This window comes from Clupea harengus, chromosome 4 (assembly GCF_900700415.2).
Source record: "Clupea harengus chromosome 4, Ch_v2.0.2, whole genome shotgun sequence".
Taxonomy (NCBI): Eukaryota; Metazoa; Chordata; class Actinopteri; order Clupeiformes; family Clupeidae; genus Clupea; species Clupea harengus.
In genome coordinates, this window is record NC_045155.1 from 7,074,382 (window position 1) to 7,096,120 (window position 21,739).

General features: G+C 40.5%; 4 protein-coding genes across 8 annotated transcripts in view; 1 reads left to right on the forward strand and 3 right to left on the reverse strand.

Annotated features, from left to right (window-relative positions):
• The first annotated feature begins 564 nt into the window (after positions 1-564).
• On the forward strand, positions 565-6,461 carry emd (emerin (Emery-Dreifuss muscular dystrophy)). Its single transcript, XM_012816703.3, has 7 exons — positions 565-706; positions 1,672-1,756; positions 1,893-1,988; positions 3,906-3,940; positions 4,518-4,543; positions 4,696-4,752; positions 5,594-6,461. The coding sequence occupies exons 2-7, from the start codon at positions 1,675-1,677 to the stop codon at positions 5,817-5,819; spliced, it is 522 nt and encodes a 173-aa protein (XP_012672157.1). The 5' UTR covers positions 565-706; positions 1,672-1,674; the 3' UTR covers positions 5,820-6,461.
• A 364-nt stretch (positions 6,462-6,825) lies between these two features.
• Positions 6,826-10,457, reverse strand: si:dkey-93l1.9 (uncharacterized protein LOC562339 homolog). Its single transcript, XM_012816665.3, has 4 exons — positions 10,148-10,457; positions 8,592-8,823; positions 7,873-8,002; positions 6,826-7,524 (listed from the first exon to the last, which is right to left on the reverse strand). The coding sequence occupies exons 1-4, from the start codon at positions 10,211-10,213 to the stop codon at positions 7,446-7,448; spliced, it is 507 nt and encodes a 168-aa protein (XP_012672119.1). The 5' UTR covers positions 10,214-10,457; the 3' UTR covers positions 6,826-7,445.
• Positions 10,458-10,940: 483 nt separating this feature from the next.
• haus7 (HAUS augmin-like complex, subunit 7) lies at positions 10,941-15,154 on the reverse strand. The gene is made up of 10 exons (XM_031565951.1): positions 15,056-15,154; positions 14,553-14,668; positions 14,214-14,287; positions 14,020-14,081; positions 13,706-13,827; positions 12,920-13,084; positions 12,472-12,577; positions 11,792-12,028; positions 11,402-11,513; positions 10,941-11,170 (listed from the first exon to the last, which is right to left on the reverse strand). Exons 1-10 carry the CDS (start codon positions 15,119-15,121, stop codon positions 11,097-11,099), a joined length of 1,134 nt encoding a protein of 377 aa, XP_031421811.1. The 5' UTR covers positions 15,122-15,154; the 3' UTR covers positions 10,941-11,096.
• A 4,728-nt stretch (positions 15,155-19,882) lies between these two features.
• The window catches only part of atp2b3b (ATPase plasma membrane Ca2+ transporting 3b), a 47,763-nt gene continuing 45,906 nt past the window's right edge, over positions 19,883-21,739 (reverse strand). For 3 of the 5 annotated variants that reach the window (XM_031565948.2, XM_031565947.2, XM_031565945.2), the window contains one exon: positions 19,883-21,310. In XM_031565948.2, coding sequence (XP_031421808.1) covers positions 20,870-21,310 — 441 coding nt within the window. In that variant the 3' untranslated portion in view covers positions 19,883-20,869. The remainder of the gene's footprint in view (positions 21,311-21,739) is intronic. The other 2 variants (XM_031565950.2, XM_031565949.2) reach the window with 1 other exon arrangement.

Below are 21,739 nucleotides of genomic sequence, written 5' to 3' on the forward strand. Positions count from 1 at the left end.
GCTGCAGTCCCGGAAAAAAAATTCCATATAGCGCTGGCCATATTAGGTAATGAACGCCTGGCCAACGCCACCGCCACTAGATGGCGCACAACACATTTCTAAGAAATCATCTGCTTTCATTGGGATGTACACTTTATTGCCAACGTATGTGATTTTAATTTAGGCCTACTACTTTTGATCCTCGTTCTCATGGACTTTGTAATGAACTTAATTTATCTCTCCGTGTTACATGTTTTATAAACACATATTTGTAATTAGTTAATTTGTTTGAGGCATACTTTATAAATATAACCATAGTATTTGGTAATATTATTATTATTATAGTAATACTTGATGGTTTTACTTTAAAATGATACTTAATATTGTTTCATGATGAATGTAATGTCATTATGCTTATTACCTATTTTTGTATTGTTGTCTTTGGATAAAAGCGTCTGCTAAATACTTTTACTACAGTTTGTGAACAACAACGCAGCAATCTGTGGCACATTGTTATTACATTGTGCCTCAATCTGTGAAGTATAATAACACTGAAAAGCAAAAGCAATTTGTGGTTCGTGCTGGATTTGCCTGTCTGGATCTTGATGTGTTCACCCTGTGACGTTTGTCAAGGACCCGCGCAACACGTCGCGAGTCACGCCCACGGGAAAAAGACAACGTGAAATTATTTCACTGGCTTGCCAAGAACGGCGAAGAGACTTGTAAGGTAACGTTAATTTACGTTATTTGTATTTTTATGTGATGAACCATTACTATGATGCTACATGGTTGCCATATATCTCTCCGTAGCATGCTATTGCTACAGGCCTAGTGGAAATTATCTGAACGTTATTAGCTAGTAAACTAACTGCAGCTTGATTTGAATCAGGAAATGGGACCCCTTAACGTTAACATTACAGTAGCTTGCATTAGTCAAGTACCATTCATCCAGAGAAGTTCGGTGGTTTCCAAGTAAAAGAAACGCCAAGTTTTTTGGTTTAGCTTGTTGGTTGTCAAATTAACATTTGAATGATACGAAGATTATTTGGCATGTTGCAAAACTCGTTTGGCGCTCTTTCCCAATAAGTAAAGTAAACATTCTTGCTAACATAGTAGTTACAAACTGAAAAAGGAAGGCATCATACGTGGTCATACAAATGAGCTAACTCGCTCGCTAGTTAGCATAATCGAAAGCATCCACATGGCTTTTGTTTCTGATTTGTTAAGGTAGCTAACTTCGTTAACTTCAGACGACAGAGGTTGCATCTCCGTCTTTCGCTACTGAACGCTTTACATAAACGCTTGAGAAAGACAACCGCAGCATTAACTACAATATTTCAATGCTTTGCATCATTTAGAGAGCACAGTGTAAGTGTGCCTTAACTGCTTGTTGAGTTTTTGTGGGTGCCATCTGGAGACGAGTAACCTAATTACATATCTTACCTACACAGTGTCATTGACGGTTGTACTTAAGTATTTGGTTGTTTACCTGTGTGTTCAAAGGGATCACCAAAATGTTTCTCTGTAACTGTTGAACACATATACTTAGATACACAGACAGATACTTGATCCCGAAAAAAAAGTAGAAACTAAACTTCATTTCATATTCATATGTGGATGTCAATAACTTTGTAAATGTCTACATACAATAAAACCCTACATAATGTTTGATTCGGTATCCTGTTGTCTCAGCTGATGTCTGATCTAAGCACCAAGTCAGAAAAGGAGATCAGTGATCTCCTGGACGAACATGGTATCAAGCATGGGCCTATAGTTGGTATGTAGCCTATGTTGTCAATTGGTGTGCACTCATTTTAATTAGTGTGTCTAACTAACCGTTACATGTATTATAAACGTATTACAGTGTATTATTAAATATTACACTGATGAACGTCTATCTCTGGGACTGCTAGGCACCACCAGGGCTCTCTATGAGAAGAAGCTGAAAGCGGCCATGGCCGAAGGTACCCCAAAACAATCTCCTGACAAGACTTACTACAGAGAAGAGGGTAAGAGTAATTGACTTGTCACCCTTATCCACACTTTTGTGACCATCTTGAAAGCATCTTCTGATTTCTGCTGACGAAGAGCTGTAACTTATTTGAGCCCTTGGATTTATTTCCCCATTCCCAGTCCTGCAGTTGTAAGTAGTTATCATGTTATTGGAAGATGCAGCCTGAGATCTGGGATGGTGGAGAGCATGGCCTGTAGCACTCCATGCTGACATAAATATAACTGGACTGTGATTTCACACTCAGCTAACTGCCTATGCATCGCTCCCCCCAACTTAAAGTGTAAGTTCTCCCCCAGCTCTTAGTCAAACTCCACCCACTGCATCATTTTGAAAAATACTAAAAAGTGGGCAAGGGGCTGAGGAGGGGTGGGCGTGAACGGTGAATGATGACTCTCGATCAGCAACTGAAAATGAGACTCACGGGCAGGGACTGAGGGAGGTGGGCAGCCTGTTTCATGACGTAGATAACTCCCAAGCGTTGACTTCTACAGGATCGGCCTTGCAAGGTTCAGGATGACCCGTAAAATGCAGATTTTTATAAAAATTGCAATTTTAGACAATTTTGTCACTAGCTGGGTTTCCAACCAAGTCATTCACATATTTTAAGTGCATTTATGAAAATTCGGCTAAAAGAAATGAGACTGCACATTTCTATCCGCTGTGTTGAGGTTGCCAAAGCAACTTTAACGGAAACTCTGTTGATGCTATTTGATGCAAATACACCCATCTCCAACGATCTTAGTTGATTTATACCAAATGCGAATTGGCAGTTAATCCATCCCCCTCTAGTGAATCGATTTCCTATTTGACTTACAAGATTTTATGTTTCAAATGCTCGAAATTTGCATTAAAAAGTTGGATGGAGTCCCAGCTACTCTCATCCTATAGTTTACTTTTAATCATACAAGAACCTAACTTTTCAACCATAGGCTGCAAGCCAAAGTTATGTGACATACACACAGAACCTTATCAATCTTGATTTCTCTAACCACAATAGCAACATGTAGGAGAGAATGAGAATAACCATCTCTACAGCAAATAAGCTGCTGTCTGCAGGTTGGCAGGCGTAATCGGATTACCTTGCAGATGTTCACGTTCTTAAAAAAAACAATTTGAAACGGGCTGTTACAGTTTTAATAATGGCATCTTATGGTGCATGAATTCGTATTGACCGTAAGTTGAAAACATGATGTCCAGTAACGTCTTTCTAAAAAGGCGCTACATTGCTCATCAGTGGCCAGTTCACCCTCTCATGTCAGTCCAGTGACATTCAGACCCTGGTGGAAATATCATGCAAGAAGTCTGTAATTAATCCAGGTCTATGGGAAAGTCAATAATCTTGTGTGTTAGAGACAGTATGCAACAATTTGCCACTTTTTGAAGCATGTTTTAGAGAAAACTAGTACTACATCTTAAAATTAATTTTCATGGTTTATGGTCATGTGAAAGACAGATAACTATAATCTGGGTGTGGTGGTGCACTTTTTGTTGTCATCACTTTGCCAGTGGTAGACTTGGGTTTGATTCCCTATCGCTGCAAGGCACTTGTGCTAAATACCTTCACAAAAGCTTGTGCTAAATACCTTCACCCTTAACTAGCTGTCGAGGCTATGCACTATGCACTTCTGCGGTCTGGGTTGGATCATCCCGCGAAAATGTAAAAAATAATTAAAATTTAGTAAAAAAAATCTTTCACAGCACAACATTGAACAATGACATCACCAAAAATATGAGTTGGCATGGCAATGTGCTGTTGTTGGTGTTTGTAAGGTTTATGCATGCCTTTTCATTAGTTACATTGCTAGCTTTCCATCAAAACTAAAAAGCTTGTATATTGCTTAAGAATATGTGTGTCTTGTCCCCTAGGAAAATATTATGTTTGCTTACTGAAGCTTTGTTTTTGTCTTGACAGAGGAAGAAGTCGAATACATTCATTACCACCCACCGGTAGGTGCATATGCATTACTCTTTCTTAGTCAGAGTGACTACTGGACCAGATCCGGCTTAAACCATGTCTAGCCAATCAAATGCTGGAAAAGAAACAGAAAGTGGATTTAGTCCCACCTGTGGCAGCAGAAGTGCAAAACTGCAGTACAAAATGGCCATAACAGCCAGGATTGAGAAAATGCAGTGTTGTAGTAAGGTTTGCTGCGGTGCTGAACTTTAACTAAAGAAATACTCTTGGGTATGCCATGTTCAAACAAATGCAGCCAGTATAATACAATAAAGTTAATAATTAGGCATCAGCCATTCAAACACTCACTCAGCTTTACTATTTCATATACGTTTTGTAACATGTCAGTGATTATTTAAACAGCATATGTCCAAATTGTAGTGACATTATTTGACCAGTATATGGTCCAATATCTTCTGCCTAACTAGATGTATTATCTTACAACTTATTGGACTGTAGAGGCGATAACCCATATGTGCAAAGTTTAAAAAGTAGAATTATTGGTGTTATGCATCACACTGAATCTAAATTCATAACAACTAATCACCTTTTGTTCTCTCCACATTGCAGGTGAGAGATGAAGGCTTTGGTGATGTGTGAGTATAGTTAACGTAGACATTGTCTTAAGGTGGAGGATCTACTGCATATCAAAGCAATAATGACACTGTAAAAATCACTGTAAACTTTAAAAATGATTGTTTGTGTGTTTGTATTGTCTTTGTGCTGTCTTTGTGTTGTCTTTCCACAGCGTCCGAAGACCAAGAAATTTTGAAAACACCCATGAAGTTGATCATCACTTTGAAGAGTGAGTTTTAATGTCCTATGGTGTGATGTGGAAATAACATAACTTTACCACTCCTATGAATCCTAAATCCTATTTTCAATTTCCTCACCTAACTCAAGTGCCAATGGAATATTTCTGTAACAGGTAGGGTGACTAGGTGTCCCGCTTTGTGTACTGCACAGCATTTCGACCCTTTGTCCTCAATCCCGCATATTGGGATAATGTCCTGCATTTCATTGGTCGTTTGGCTTTTACTTGCCCGGCACATGAGCTGCTTATGCCGTTGCGTCATTCCAACTCTATTTCATAGTGCTACGTCAAAAGCAGCAATGTGGCTCATTACAAATGCAGCATAGCGAGGCTTTTCGAAAAGCCTTGCTTTCATCCAATGGCTGAGAAGAGAGCAGTGAAGGCAGTCATCAGAAGGCCCTGAAGCCGTGGGGCTGGTGAACTCCTGGGCTATGTCACAACAACCAAACTTACACAAACTTTGAAGATAAGGTTAAAGCTACCAGGCGACATCATGGCTCATCATATCTTTCATATAGCAAAAGCGGTAGCCTGTATCTTTTATTTCCTAGCTGGTGTGCTGTGAAATCGAATAGAAGACAAAGTATAGGTGTGTTTAGGCAAAAGGCAGAATACAAATGTTTCATATTCAGTTAGATAGACATTATTTCAGAGTTTTAGGTCACATCTCAGCATGGGGTAACATGTCCCACATTGTCCCGAACAAACTTACTACTCATCCCGCATTTGGTCCGTTTGCATCTGATCACCCTAGGAAAAAAGCTTTATGCCACCTTATCACCGTTGTCTCCACGTAGAGTAAAGTCAATTGTTTTGTCTGACTTTGTCTTAGGCCCGTCATTAGCAGGACGCAGGCCTCCTACCAGAATGTGTCTTACTCCAAGCTTCCGCCCCCGAAAACCAGCTACCAGAAGCCCGTCACAGAAGCCCCAAAGTCCGGGGGAGTCCCGGGGTGGCTACGCCTGCTTGTTTTTGTCGTCATAGCAGTATTTCTCTATTACGTGTACTCAACCATGGAGGCTGAGGAGGAGAACCCATTTAACAGAATTGAAGCATAGTTAGTCATTCTTCCAATTTAAAAAAAACAATAATGAATTTTTTTTTCTATTACGCCGAGTGGGCCCTGTTTATGGGACCTAAGAAACATGTAAATGGCTTTTTAAGAAAATGTTTATGGTTCTGTGCTGACACATTTTTAGTCAACTGCAGTACCATAAACAGTAAATATTTTAAAATGTTTTTACCCCATTAAACTTCAGAATGTACAGACATTACAATTATTTTGTGCCTAGTGCTTGCTTGCGCCCTGTACTGTCCTGTTTTCACATTGAATTGTTTGACTTACATTGGAGTTGAAAAAGCTTTTCTTTTTGGGTCAAGTCTAGTTGTCAATTACATTTTAGGCACAATAATTGATTTGAATCAAGGAATCTCAGTACTCAGTATTTTTTTTATGTATATCAGAAGTAGCTTGATTGTCACTACACACTACAATGTTTTATTGACCTTAGGAAGGACTACAGTGTTATCAAATATTTTGCCAAAGAAAATGCAGAAGATGCATTTTTTTCAGTCATTTCCACATTTTTATGGACCACTTTTTAACTTTTACAATATTTTTTTCCAGTTTGTTTGGCAGTTTGATTGTTCCTGTCTTCTATGCATTTGTTCAACAATAAATTACATTTTAAGCATTCAAATTGGTTTTGAAATGTAATGTTTGGTTTACTTTGTACGTAATTCATGCTGCAGGTAATGGTAACATGTTCTCACGTAACAAATGTGTCGTTTGAAATAAGGTACAGCTTGTGATCAAAAGCTACTGTTCTATTACACAAATTGCATTATCGTGGCTGTTTTTAAAAGAGGTTTCAACAGGAGATCTTTGTCACCCAGAACAGAACTGAATGTATTGTGTGTATAGAGGGCGGGGGCCTGAAGGTGTGGGAGCTGAAGAATGGGTGGTTATGACCTGGATGTCTCGGATTGAAGGCATAGTCACACTTACTGTATACGTTTTCAGGTATAGCAGTTCCCACAGTTTTATACAAAATGGAGAATGGATGGAATGAATAGAACAATTTTATTGCTCAAGAATAATGTCAAGTATATTGTACAAGTATCTTAAAAAAGAAAAGGATGAAACGACTTAAAGTGACAAAGTATTAAAGGAACTTGAAGAAATACAGTACTACACATTATTGCTGAAACCACCCCCGTTCCTATGCTAAAAAGCACAACTCAAACAACTCAACTCAAACTACAAACCTAGGTTTCAACATCTATAAACCACACAAAAGGCATGACTACACTAGAAAACCTGAGAACATATTTCCTGGGGAAATCTGGGATTGCTTTTAAGTGACTAATCTGACCAAAAAAATGAATCATCGCCACTGGTAATGCCTTTCCTCTTTACTGTGCTTAAGTTGTATTTCACAGCCAGTACTGTTGGACAACAGATGGTAAACATGGTAATTTCACTGACCTGTTTGGTCAAACCAGAAATGTATATATAAATTGATATAGCATAAATATTATATATTATATACATATATATATGTATATATAAAAGAATATATATATAATATTATATATATATATATTCCTATAAGGCATGGGAGGAGTTGAGCGTAGATGGCTCCTGAGTGATAACTGACTGGCTGAATGCCGCAGTGAGAGCTCTACCCCTCCCCTGTGTGGTTGTCAGACCCAAGCATTTGAGGAACCGGCACCACGGAAAGGCCCGTCATGGTACTGTCCCTGGAAAAGAACACGAAGGCACCGGAGGTTACTGTGTGCCAACCCGGCACCTTTGTCAGACAAACAAAGCTTAAAATAAAATAAAGACAAATAAAACTGAGATGTGTTCATGCAAGATGACAGAACTGACATTTGAAATCAATATTTCATGATACGCAATGTCATGCAAAATGTTACTCTACAGCGGTTTGTCAGTTTCAAGGTTTCAAATAATGACCCACAATACTATATACAACATAAAATACTGTTATTCATGAAAACATGCACAGTTAGAATGGATTGGGCGAGGCACACTTATGCAGCCAACCTCGTACATGCAAGTGATATCCAGACCAAGACATTGCTCACCGACCAGCCTCGAATCCCAGAGCAGTGATGAAGATGTTGACCAGAACTGTGAAGAAGACAAACACTGTGGCCACATTGTTCATGGTGTTGAGTTTCTGGTGTTTCCTTGTGTCGTTCAGATCGTACTTCACTAAAAGGATGAGAGAGAGAGGTCAGACCAGTTCTCTGAGGCACTACAACTCACAGTCAATGTTTGTGCTTAACATGAAGAACATTTTCTATTTGAAAATAGACAGTAGATAGGCAGACAAAAAAGGCCAGTGTTGACTTCCCATTCAATAGTTTAATCAAATCATTCTTTCCACACACACACACACAGACACACACACATATATATATATTGTGTGATGCTGACATTTCTTTCTGAACAGTCCACTCCGCAGTGCTTTTGGCACATCTGCAGTGATTTTCTTATCGATGATTCACCATGGGCTGTGACCTACTTCACCAGCATAATGACACCGATATTACAAACAGCTGCTGGAATGTCACACCTTAATACCTTTTTTAGAAAAACACTCTCTAAGTGTCTGGCTCTTGACCCTCATTTAAAACTGAAATTCAGCCGTTGGACACCATTAAAATCAGTCTATAGTCCATTTGGACACCATTGAAAACTGTTTATAATCAGTGTCTCTGTTTCTATACCCCAAACATAAAACTGCATTTTCAGCATTTGTACAGCTCTGAAAGCTGCTTGTATACAATACAATACTGACCAATGAGAACCAGGAGAAGGCCCACCACCACCTGCAGTGTAATGGACAGACTTAGGAGCACCAGGAGCGGGATGTAGAAGCGGTACTGCGGCCCCACGTAGAGGACCGTCTTTAGCTGGGACGAGTTGGCCATCAGCAGGGCGACATCCAGCATGCTCTGGGCTGCACTTTTCTTGGTGGCATAGTGGTTCAGGTTGATTGGTCGATTGAAGTGCTCTGTTTGGATATTGGCCTGGGGAGAAGAATCAGCGTTGAGAGAGCCATAATACTGTGAGGATGTTGTGTATAGTGCACAACATACTTCCCACACAATATACTAGAGTTTGTTTCTTTAAGGTACACATACACATTTTAAATGTTTTTCTTCATTTTTCTGTAAATAATGAAATAGCTCTCAAAGTTATTCATTACAACTTCAACTGAAGGTCTTTAACCTTCAACCATTTTCTTTTCTCCACATGTAAAGCAGTTAGACAGTTTTTGACCAAAGCCATACAAAAGAAACTGAAACCTAAATTAGACTTTTGTTTAAATATTGAAACATTACCATGGTATGATAAGGTGTATGACCAGTCTGGATGCTAAAGCAAATGTATTAATTGGAACACCCTACTTGGACCTACATGTACAGTATTTTCCCAAAAAGCAGTATGTATTTATAAATAAGAGAGGCTAATTTGAATCCCCCCCCCCCAATGTTAATGCCCTCCCAGTTTTAATTCAGAAAATCAGACATATCTTAACTATAGACTTTTGCATTAAAACCAAACAGCTGAGCTATTTTCATTTTAGCCAGAGAGAAGAGAGAACATAATGGGAAATCAAACCCACACAATGGAACACAATCTCCCTATAGTCACTCTGGCGATTCAGATTTATTTACCATTCACTCAGTTGTGTGTGTGCGTGTGTTGTAAGATATATTTGTAATGCTTGTTTGATTTGGGTGGAGGTGGGGCCCCATGGGAAAGGTGTGCTCACCTGGCAAGTTTCTGTCTGATGGAGTGAACTTGTCACTACATGCACAAGTCAACACCCACAACATACACGGCCAACTAAGAGTAAAAAAAGGCCCTATAGACTACTAAGTAGCCTAATCATTATTATAGAAAAGCAAATGTCCCCGATGGATACTGGATCAATACACAATAGGCCTTTTCGTTTCAAATGAAATAGAAGGGAAGTTCTTAAAAGTTCACACATGGGTTCAATTTTCAAGGACACAGTGAGAAAGTTGTCGCACATATGCCGAAAGCCAAGGCAACTTCCGCTGGTAAATACAGCAGGCTGTAATTGTACGTCATTGTGGAAACGTGCGTGTATGCGTGTACTACACACACCACAAAAAATAAAACAAAATAGACTATCAATAACTTAAAATGATACAAATTTATGCTGACTAGGTCAAAGAAATTGTATATTCTCTTAAATCGTTTAGACTGCAGACGTCGTTGCCAATTTGCCTAGTGGCTAAATGTTAGGGGACACGTCCGAAACTATTGTATATTGCTCCTCTACAAAGCATAATATAAAACAAAACTTTTGTTTCAACTTACTTCCTCATCTCCCGGCTTGTTTAAAGCAATATCCTCGCCGTTGGGCACTCGTCCTTCGCGCACCATACTGGGACGGAGAAAATCGCCTCAGCTCTAGAGAATTAGTCCTTCTAAATGTTACTCAATTGTTGGTGTACTCATCTTAACATTATCGTCAATTACTCGCTATGATTCCTTTATCAGTATTCATTTCGGCCTTTGGAATATTGTTGCTGAGTCAAGATCCCATTCCAAAGTAAGCCGTTCATTGAAGCTGAAGGTAGTTTGTTTATTATGTCCCTCCCATGTCTGTGACAAACCCACCCATTAAGCAGCGGTTAAAAGATAACGCCACGGTCTGGTGAGACATCGCTATATGAACATTTCAAGAAAACACCAGTTTGTCGCTACCAGCCTTGTGTGGTCCAATTTAGTCCCACAATTCTGTGGTGCCCAAAGACATTTTCTTTCAACTGAAGACATTTTTTGTATCGTGCTCTACAACGTTCATATCTGTGCCTATTCAATATGTGATGTATACTTATTTTATTTAGTCTATTGTCCCCTTTTTCTCAGAAATATCAAAACTGCTCCTGGACTTCCAAAGATGTATGAAAGTCCTCCAAAATACAAAAACACATTAAACAGAGACAAAACATTGCATCGCTTCACACAAATTTCCATCTTTTGAGAGCCGTAGCTAGGCCACTTATTTTTAGGTGTCCTGTGTTCTAGGACTCTTTTCTAGGACTGAATGGCCTAGCAAGGCCATCTTTGCCTCAACCATGAATATATAAAAAAAAACTAAATTATGTACAACACAGACATTTTATTAGTTGACATATATAAAAAGACAAACTGTTTTGTTTTCGATCAATATCCTAGATACATGTTTCGGTAAATAGGCATACAAATCTTAGAAATGATTTACAAAGAACACATTGCTTCTATTAGATGCAAGATCAATAGATTACTCTTCTTGCTTATTATGATGGGTGGAGAGAAAACTGGAGTATTTCTTCTTCAGTGATTCCAACATGGTGGCTGAAAAAGATATAAAAAAAATAAGTCAACATCCACTGGTCTCATTTGTGCTCTTTTGAAGAGATTATCCACCTCGAAAAAGACTTGAAATACTACAGACATTCCTTTAAGTTGTCCTATTTTCAATAATCCCTGCTAGAATACAGTTCACGTTTGGCTTTGGTTTGTTTGGCTTCCAGAAATTCTAAACCTGAGAGAATGCCGAGTATGAATGTGTAAATGTCTACTCACTTAAGCTCTGCATTTCCCCGCTGGTATAAAAGCACTTTTCTGTCGGCAGATCTTTTAAAATATCAGTCATAGACGATGAGGTGTCTGTCAAATGTTCATACACCTTAAGTTCCTGAGAGGGCCAGTGAGAGAGAGAAAGGATTGCAGAGAAAATAAAAAAAAGAGCAAAACATTACATTATATACTTATAATAAACCTCACATTCCTGTGCTTCTTAAGGCTGGTTTTTGGCATAACTTGTGTTAAGGCTACCAACATAGTACTTTCGATGTGAATGTGCAGTGTAAATATAAATGTGAAAGTGGAGTGTAAATATAAATGTGAAAGTGGAGTGTAACTATAAATGTGAACGCGTAGTGTAAAAGTATACTGAAACATGAATCGCCGTACCATATTGCTGGCCTGTAGGAGCTGTCCGACAGTCTGGAAGGTGTCTGTGTGGAGGGGAGGTTTAGGAGGAGGCTTCTCGCAGTAGCCCTTGAAGTCGTAGTAGATGTGGCCGAAGGTGGACATGAGCTGCTGCAGGTCTGAGGCGGCCACACGCAGCGTGCACGGGGACAGAGGGGGGCGCTGAGGGGAGCGCCGCGGGGAGCTGAGGACGGACACATCAGACTCCAGGAACTCACACTGGGACGGGACGGGACGGGGCGGGGAGGCAGGAGGGGGAGTGACCGATGAGAACGAGAGAAAAAGAAAGAGAGACACAGACACAGAGAAGTGGAAGACAGAAAGGGCGTAAGCAGAGGATCAGTTCAAAGTGGGGGAGGGACACAAAGGCCACCTGTCAAGCTCACTTTCAATATATGATTGGCTACACTGCGCATTACAAAACCACGGAAACTCATAACATTGGTTTAAAAACAACAGCCAAAAACAATTTACAATATATTTTTATAGTGCATTACCATTTCATCCTTAGGCACGTGAAAGCAACATAAATGGTATATTAAACAAAAGTCTTTAATGTGTCATTCTGGTCCATTTTGAGTTCGATTCCGTTTTGACATGGTATGACTACAGGAAGCTCTTGCGGGGTCAAATCACAATCTCAGCTCTATATGGGGACCAACCTCTTTCTGAAGTTCTTCCAAAGTGTTCTTGGTGGACTGTAGCTGATCTTTGGCCTCCTTCAGCTCAGACTCACCGACTTTCCTAAGAACTGACTGCTGCTTTCCCCTTTGTGACAAAACAGAAATGTTTCACCTTATAAACACAGAATTTACTTTCATCATTCTCTAGAAGATTGTGTGTGGGGGTAGTTGGCAGTTTGTTACTTGAGGAAAGGCCAAATATGCCTTGGGGGGTTGAAGTGCCATCCACCTACCCAGCTTGACTCTCACCACAAGAGTGGCATTTAAATAATTTGGTTATCAAGTGAGTAAATGTTCATTGCCTTCCAAAATAGTGCTCTGTATTTATCATCATTACTTATTAATTGACACGTCACCCCATAGTTTTGCCCACAAACAAATATTTCCTTCAGGTTCCCCACAGGAAACACAATCTAGAGCGGAGTACCCAGCAGCGGAGGTCTTGGTCGATGCGGACATGAGGCATCTGATGCTGGAGGACAGGGGGCTGAGGGTGGAGGTCTGCAGCTCCTGGAGCAGGGGAGGCTGGGACATGAGCTCCCTCAGCAGCCTGTCACTCCTCTTAGGGGTCTTGTCACCACACCAGGCAGCCCTGAGCACGGGTCAAACATCACGATCAGGTGGGCACAGGTCAAACATCACGATCAGACGAGCACAGGTCAAACATCACAATCAGATGGGCACGAGTCAAACATCACGATTAGGTGGGCACGGGTCAAACATCACGATCAGACGGGTACGAGTATCAACACTGTTGCTTCCATTAGATGTGTATAGTACTGTCCTAACATTAAAACCACATCACACATGCAACATTAAAGTAATATTACATAAAGACTGTAGGTATTTAAAATCAGACCTAACCTAAGGTTTGGACACCGGTTTTGTATAGACAGAAAAGAATAAGAAAAAGCTGACGTTAAAAAAAAAAAAAAAAAAAAAAAAACCCTCTGTCTGAAATCTAAGCAATATAAGTAGTAAAGTAAAGTGATACAAGTAAAATCATGGTAGAAGTAACTGTAACAGGGAAATAAGATATGCTTAATTATGGGAAACGTAAAAACCAATTCCAAACAGTGAATGACTCTTCAGGCAGGAATTCTCACAAACATTTCATTAATTTATTAATGAAAGAAAATCATAATGAACAGCCCTGCATGCCGTGTTGAAATAAGTCCTTACAACCATCCATTAGAGGTATTTGTACACATACCCATCGGAGGAGACGGCACTGCTATCTGGACAGGTCATGCTGCCATTTCTGCGTATAGGGCCAGATATGAGACTCATGAGCCGCTCTAGGAAGCGAAGCTGACGCAGTGGAGGGGCAACACCCTGGTGGAAGGAAAGATCCAGAGTTGTGCAAAGTGAGACGATGACCGAAATGAATCAATATTTCAAATCATGAGAACACTGGTAGATCAAAACGGGAAACAATGTGTTTATCACAAACCTATAGATATTTCTTTTTTATTGTACATAATTAAAAATAACGAGTTATGTCAGTGGGGCTTTGACTGCTTTTACCTTTATTAAATCCAGGTCGTCGAGATCACACAGCATCAATTCATAGGCAAAGTGTACGAGTACTGCATGGAAGATAATGCAGCATTAGGAAACCAGGCAATATTGTCCAACGCCTCAATAATCGTTTGAAATGTGACTTGAGGAAAGGCCAAATAAGCCTGGTGGCATCCATCCACCCAGCTTGGCTCTCTTACCATCACTATCAGTATCGGTCTTTCTTTCATTCTTCTTTAGCACATCGAACTTTGCATTTAACCGTGGAAAAATGCTTTGAGAAAGAGAAGACAAGACAATTGAATTCTGACCTGACAATACTACGTTGGAAAATCTATATAGATGGATCACTGTGTTATAGCAATAGCATTGCACTATGGTGTTCAACATATAGGCTACTAGTGTTGGCGATAGTTGGATGGTTTTTCAGGGGTAGGACTTTATTATGCAGCCGAGTGGACTGCTGTTTTTATGGGGGAATATTGTCAGACCGTGTAATATTCTTGGCCGAATATGACAAAATGCTTTAAGTTATATACCTGACACATATCCATTTTAAAATGTCAGTGCGATGAACAGATGGGGTGCAGAGGAGTTCTTGAATGCTCTCGGCTTCCCTCAGACAGAGACCTTCAACCAGAGGGCACCCAAGTGTCTGCAGTAAAATATGTCGTTAGCGAATGTTGACTGATCTAGTTCGCCAGCTAGATATAAACATCAAACAGTGAATGCATATAGATCCGGCTAAAGTGAACTAACGTTGCAGTCTAACTATGTTACCGTTACCGTCACCAGCTTGCAAATATCAGGAAAACTATGATGATAAAGCTAGCAAATCACAGTTAGCAAAAGCTATAGTTAACTTACCGCTAAATGACTAACTTCGGGGAGGCTTCTAACTTAGCTAACGTTAGTTGGCAGCAAACACTGACATGGTAGTAGGTAACAATACGTCAACATAAGTAAAGACTGATAAAAATACGTATTTCGGCAATTTATGGCATACAGCTGTTTACCTTAAGTCAAATAATTCAAAATGTACCTGTAAAGTGTTGTAAACATCGTGCGATAGCTTCGCTAGATGCTGTTGTTTTGAACCACCCGCCATATCAGCACAGCACAGTATTCTTCTTCTTGTCAACTGACGACTTTATAGCAAACCAACCTAAGACACACTACCGCCACCGTTGGAGTCGGAGTGTAAAGTTGGAATGGGGCTCTTACAGAGTAACACACAATGCAGTGTACTGGTACTCTTATGTCATGGACTCCTCCTTGCAGGTCTCCCGATGTAAATCTCTTCAGCCACCCCCGTGCTTGTAAATTTGCTTTGTACTCGCTTTCATCATATGAAATATGAAGTAGTACAAGTTCATGCTTCACTGTTTGGAAGTGACAGCACAAGCTAGGATCATGTAACATGGGTGACTGGTTTGTTCAAGTGTGTTATCGGGGCTGACAGAGAAAAGAAAATGTCCTATTTCTAATTCATTAATTCATCGACACCTGACAATAAATAGAATAAAATGGCCAATTCCATCTCAGTAGCATCACAAGTTCATGTGTATTTTAAAGGATGCAGTCCCTGATTATCTGCACATATAGGGATGGAATAGACTGTCCCTGGTACACACCCATATGAGCTCAAATCTATGGGTATTGTAGGCTACTTCAGCATCATGTTGGAGTGTCTGTTGAAGGTGAAGGTGCAATTCTAATCAAATACACTGTTTTGTCAAATTCAGCAAATGCAAGGTTACGTTCTGGGAATGCACTCAGAAATATTCTGGTGTTTGTACACAGTCCTGGCTCTGTAAACAATTCCATAAACAATTCCATCAGCCAATCAACACATTGCTTCAGGAGCACAGAAGCACGGAGGGATGAAATTTGATTGGTTATTGAGCTCAAATATCAACAGCCTTTCCCCAGAATCACGGATTCAACCTTTAAATGTTTGGTAAATTCCAAATACAATGCTTTTCCCTGCACTGAAACACGCATGATTGAATAACGGGTCATGCACAATTTGTGCATAGACACTCCACCCAATGAACTGTAAGAAAAACAGACAATAACGAACAATACATGACTGCACAGCTATGTTCTCATATTCTGTGTGATACTGCTTCCGCACTGACTGACAGGACTCAGACTCCTGTGCCAGTTCATCTTTTGGTCTACCTGTGCCATTTACTACACTGACAAAGACATTCTGTGCAGAAGAGGCCTATTAGCCCTCTGGCCTCAACAGGAACTTTGACGTGGTGTTCCTGAAGAAGCCAAAGTCTACAGGCGTAAGTGGGACATCCAGAGTTGCGAATGGTGCTTTAGGGCTACAGTGAATATCCAGGAAGCCTTTTACTGCTAGCAACATAGTTACCAGCTCATTCAAAGCTTTTCATGTTCTTCCTGCTGCACTTCAAGCAGTGTGATATCTGCTACGACAGGGGGAGTCTGTCCTCACTAGTCTACTAATTTGACTTGGCACAACGTTAGAGGCATCTCCCTCATCTCCTCCTGGAGTACAGATCCTGAAGAGGCTGTGAAAGTCTCTCAACACAGCTAGAAGGCTGGAGACTGTATAATCTCCACTCCATTCAAATCCAACTGAGCTGCACAGTTATATGCTAATAGCCTACTATTATGTGCCCCAAATAAATATCCAGCATAAGGCACATTACTGCCGTTCTGTAACCTGCCAGACCCTGAGTAGTCATAATAGACTGCTTTACTACATTTAGATATAACTTTATTTGTCATGTCTCCATGTATACTTTGAATCCATCTATGAAAATATATGCTTTGAAAGCTCATGTCAGAGAGGGCCACACATCCAAATGTCAAGCATGACCGATGATTATGAACACAGTTTATGACCTTGACTCGAGATTTATTTCCTAATTAGGCAAGTTTCTTTTGTGTCCTTTCAATGGAGAGTTATAGAACACTACTGGAACTGAAAAAAAAAACAATAGATGGTCCCTAAGTAGTGATGAATCCAGAGTGGACAACTATACAAAGAGTCAGGCATGCAGTACAAAGAGGAGCAAATACAGTCAGACAATAAGACACAACCACAGACACTGGTCAAAGTTATTATTGTAGAATACTTTGATTTTTTTTTTTTACAGACAAAAAGTGTTGACTTATTTTCCCAGTAAATTCTTAGAGTTCCATACAGTTTGGTCTACAGTATACAGGTGTGTTCTTTCATCATATATAGATATATTTTTTTCTCTTAAGTAACAGGCAGGTAGTTAATATATTTTATAGTCTGATTTTTTTTTGTCTTTTTTTTCTTTGTAGCGCAGAAGAATATGCTCAGGAGAATGTGCAACTGTCTATGTTATTCCATCAGTAGAAAGAGCACTGTGGGAAGAATCAATAATAATAATAATGATAAATATAATAATAGTAATAATAATAATAATGTACAAGCTGTTCAATTGTAATTTAATTCTTTACAAAAAGCATCAGGAAAGGAAAAAGAAAGAAAAAGGTGAGAAAACGACCATGTGTCCTAAAAAGTAAAGAAAAGATGCACATGTGCACATTTTGGCCAAATGTACAGCAGTGATGCAGTTGTACAATAATTTATAACTTTTTATATTAAATATATTATATGCTTTTTTCACATTTTGTTTCTTTTTTCTGCTTTCCAACTCCAACAGAATGGAACAAAACAAAAAAGGCAGACAGACTTTGGATTCATTTTTTTTTTAACTCCTTAAAACTTAAGTCAGCATCTTAAGTTTTAAAATGGAATTTGGCAGGTGATGGCAGAGAAGGAATACCAGTTCTAGGTAATATAATCAAATTCAGCAGTCTGGACATAGTATGGTTACAGAATGAGTAGCAGGATATACTTGCCAGTCATCAAGCCTTGTAATATTTTTAGGACAAACACCCATTTGTGTGGGTATGAATTTTAATCTAAATTAAGATCAGAACATATGAAGTTTGCTCAGGTAAGTGTAACTGAAAGTTTGATTGCAGTGAGACCTTCCCTCCTGTGCAAATCAGCACATTTGAATGTGAAGGTTGTGGTGTTCGCTCAAGTGAGGTCACCTGACCTCAGACCTGCCAGCGCTCTGACTGGCATCAGACTCCACTGGAACTGTCAGGATCACGTGACTCCATTAAAGGTAGAACACACAAACAGAGGGAAGGATAATCAAAGCATTACACTAAGTTTTTTTTTTTTTTAACGGAATGTGAAGATTCAACAGAACTGTCACTCTGGTATCACTGTCGCTCTTTTTTGTCTCCAACAAAGAAGTGTGGGAATCAGAACAATTTAAGTTCAGCGAAGAAGTGAAATCAAAGACTCAGAAAGATGGACCCTGCATACCCTTGAGGAGCGCTGCTCCTTGACAGCTTCTGAATCCACAGCCATATAGACAGAACACTTGCATTCAACAACACACATTAAAGTCAGCACACGCGTGCTGCAAAGAGAGAGGAGTATACATCCATCTTCTGCTCACAAGATACAGTGAGTGAGTGAAACTGTAACCACCAAAAGACGAAGGTAAAGTAACAGAATGACGACAGTGAGGTACACACCATGATATCAACACATGCTCTGCACAGAATCAATCAACCGATGCAACGTTGACACGGCCGCGATCACACTTGTAATGTCGTCTTTCGATTTATATCCGGTTTCCGACGAGTGGGCCTTCTAGAAAATAATTCTATACAGATAAAGGATTTCTGAGAGCCCTATATACAAGTCATCATGCCTATTTCACATAGCTGTGGACAGGGCAGTCTGTTGCATAAGTGCCTGTTCCATTCTTTACGTGATTGTATTGCATTGCAATGCATTGACAAGAGCGTTATGATCTGAATAGTACCAACCCAGAGATACGTCGGATATAGTTGGAAGTTGTCCCTTATGTGGTACTTTTGATCAATGGAATGTTTTAGCATGTCATGATATGGGTGGAATGATCAGGAATTGTATGATATACAGGTTGGTGCAAATGTGTGCAATCTGAGAGGAAATGAAAGTAAATCAAGAAAAAAACAGGTGTGTTTTGTCAAATTTTCCTCTGGTGGCCACAATGATGTGTTATATACGGACTGTTTGTCTTTACGAGCAAACATAGACATTGGCATGTCTGATGAGTGAGAGGACATCGCTCATATCTTCTACAAGATATGGTGGACAAAACTGAGTTTGAGACATTTTATATTTTAATAAATATATATATTATTTTTTACATAACACCATGATCCCATGAGTGACGCTATGAGACAGGTTATTAAAGGGTCTGCTAAAGTGTATTCACATACTAGATGAATCTCTGTGTCAATGTTTAAAGGGTCAATGCATCTTTTTCCAAAAGGCTCAAAACTTATCCATCGGTAGCATCGAGGCATTCTTTGGGAGTCACAGTGAAAATGCACAACGAGGCCAATTCACTCTGCGATCATCCCATGCTGCTTCTGCCGTACCCTTTTCAGCTATAGAGATGCGGCCCTGGGGGAGGGCGTACGCACAGACAAGAAACAAAGCTATCATCCGACTGTAATTGTCTTCTTTTGGACTCCAGTTTCAAATGCTCAAGATTAAGGGCCTAGCCCTGATGATGAGCTCTCAATTGAGGTGTCGATCAAGATCTCCAAAATCCAAATCAAACCACCAAAATAAATACATAAATTAAGAAGGGAGAAGAAACATATTTGTTCCATGGATTGTCTCAATCAAAATGAACGACATCATTTGAATAAGTTTGCCAATGCCTCCCAGGCCTTAATAAGCTGTAGGTATGCAGAAACAGATTGAGTTTCCAAAACATAAAGCATGGATCTGTCTGTTTACCTTTCTCACAGGATTATGGTATGGTGGTGGCAATACTTTTTTTGTTCATTATTTCTTCTTTTATTTTTTCTTCGCAGACGCATTATAATTTATTAACGATTAGGATTTTCAATGTATTGTATCATTGTTTTGTTAGTATTTTTGTTATATATTTTTTTCTGTTTTCAGGACAGACACGACACATACACACACATAGAGAGAGAAGATAGACAAAGTGATGAAGGAAATAAAAAAAGAAGTTGAGCAAACAACTTATGAAATGAACAAACAAATAAATCAATATTAAAGCTAATCCATAAAGCATCAGAAATTTACTATTTCAAAACAGAACAAACAAAAATAAATAAAATAAATAAATAAATAATCGAGTCTTAATGATGAAGATGCTTAAAAGGTATTGAAAGTGATAATAAATATAACACTACTAACATCGGTCGGTAAAAGGTGGAATGAATAGACCCCCCCCTCCCTTCCCCTCCTTGTTTTGCCTCCTTGTTTTGCCTCCTTGGAGCCTGTTGTTGTTTTTGTTGTCCTGGGAGGTCATAGTTTAGCAACTCCTTTTGTCCAGTTCTACTGAAACCCTCCTTCACAGGGCTGCGGTCCACACACCCTCTTCAGTCCTCCAAGAGGCCCCGCAGGCCAGAACCAGCGCCACGAGACGAGAGGAGGGCTGTCCATGGAGAGGAGAGGAGGCGTGGGTCCACACGGACAGGGTGCACATGACTGCAGAGGGGACTGTGGCAGGATGGCAGCAAAGACTTGTTGGTCGATTGGATCCACTGTTACTATGAGTGGGTGGGTGTGTAGGCAGGATGGATGGATAGATTTGTGGGTGGGAGAGAAGCACCGACCCGACTCCGATCCCATCCGTATCCAATGGACCCTTACCCTCTCCTCCACCTGCGCCTCCTCTCCTCCGGTCTGTCTCCTCAACACACCTCTGGTCCTCAGAAGTCTTTTTTTTTTAGTTTTTAAATACTTATTTTTTTTTCAGGTGAGTCACCCAGTGGAGAGGGGTGGCAGTCATAGTGTAGTCTCCAGACTGAGGAGGGGGCAGCCCTGCTGTTGGGTCGTGGAGGTCCAGTGATGGGTGGGGGGTTCTGTCGGGGGTGCGGGGGCGCCCCGCCCGGGCTCGATGGCGTTGTTGTTGCGGTTGGGGGTGACGGGCAGGCTGTACTGGCGGTAGGGTCGGGGTCGGGAGCGCTCCGGGGGTTGGGGCTGGGCTGGCGGCGGCGGAGGCTTGCGCAGGGCCGGGTGGACGTTGGTGTACTGTTGGTAGTGGTTGTGCTTGGAGAGTTCGGACTCGGTCTCCTCGAGGTCAGTGTCGTCAATCAGTGGGATGTTGTGGATGAAGTCATTGATGAGAAACTCGGGGTGGGCCATGAAGTTGTGGATGGAGTTCCTGGTTTCGGGTTTCTCCATGCCATTATACGTGGAGCTACGGAACGCTTTCACCACCCGCATCTAGAGGTGGGAGGGGCCAGGAGAGAGGGGCAGCAAGGGAGGCAGAGGCACGAAAGAGAGAAAGAAAGGATGGCCAAGGAGCACAGAGGAAGAAGGGACAGAGAGAGAAAGAGAGAGAGAGAGAGAGAGAGAGAGAGTGAAAGGAAAAAAGGATTGCAGAGGATCACAGAGGAAGGGGGTAAAGATAGTGAGAGAGACAGACAGACAGATAGCAAAGAACAAGGGGTGGAGGAAGAGGAGGAGATAAATTGAGAGAAATAAAAGAGGGCAGATTTTGGATGGAGGGAGAGTCAGGAGGGGAACAAGAGCAGAAGATTAGCACCAGTCCTGAGGGACCATAGAGACAGAACATAAGGGACATCACATAACTCCATCTGTTTGGGGCATGCCTTAGGAGTGCAAACACAACTCAAGATCAGGCTGCTGCAG

Excerpts from the sequence above, each read along its gene's own strand:
- emd (XM_012816703.3), top strand. The coding sequence starts at position 1,675 with ATGTCTGATCTAAGCACCAAGTCAGAAAAGGAGATCAGTGATCTCCTG. Across the intron at positions 1,757-1,892 it reads CAAGCATGGGCCTATAGTTG|GCACCACCAGGGCTCTCTAT; the intron begins GTATGTAGCCTA and ends TGGGACTGCTAG. Across the intron at positions 1,989-3,905 it reads GACTTACTACAGAGAAGAGG|AGGAAGAAGTCGAATACATT; the intron begins GTAAGAGTAATT and ends TTGTCTTGACAG.
- si:dkey-93l1.9 (XM_012816665.3), bottom strand. The coding sequence starts at position 10,213 with ATGGTGCGCGAAGGACGAGTGCCCAACGGCGAGGATATTGCTTTAAAC. Across the intron at positions 8,824-10,147 it reads ACAAGCCGGGAGATGAGGAA|GCCAATATCCAAACAGAGCA; the intron begins GTAAGTTGAAAC and ends TCTTCTCCCCAG. Across the intron at positions 8,003-8,591 it reads CCTTCTCCTGGTTCTCATTG|TGAAGTACGATCTGAACGAC; the intron begins GTCAGTATTGTA and ends TCATCCTTTTAG.
- haus7 (XM_031565951.1), bottom strand. The coding sequence starts at position 15,121 with ATGGCGGGTGGTTCAAAACAACAGCATCTAGCGAAGCTATCGCACGAT. Across the intron at positions 14,669-15,055 it reads ATGTTTACAACACTTTACAG|ACACTTGGGTGCCCTCTGGT; the intron begins GTACATTTTGAA and ends ATTTTACTGCAG. Across the intron at positions 14,082-14,213 it reads GACCGATACTGATAGTGATG|TACTCGTACACTTTGCCTAT; the intron begins GTAAGAGAGCCA and ends TCTTCCATGCAG.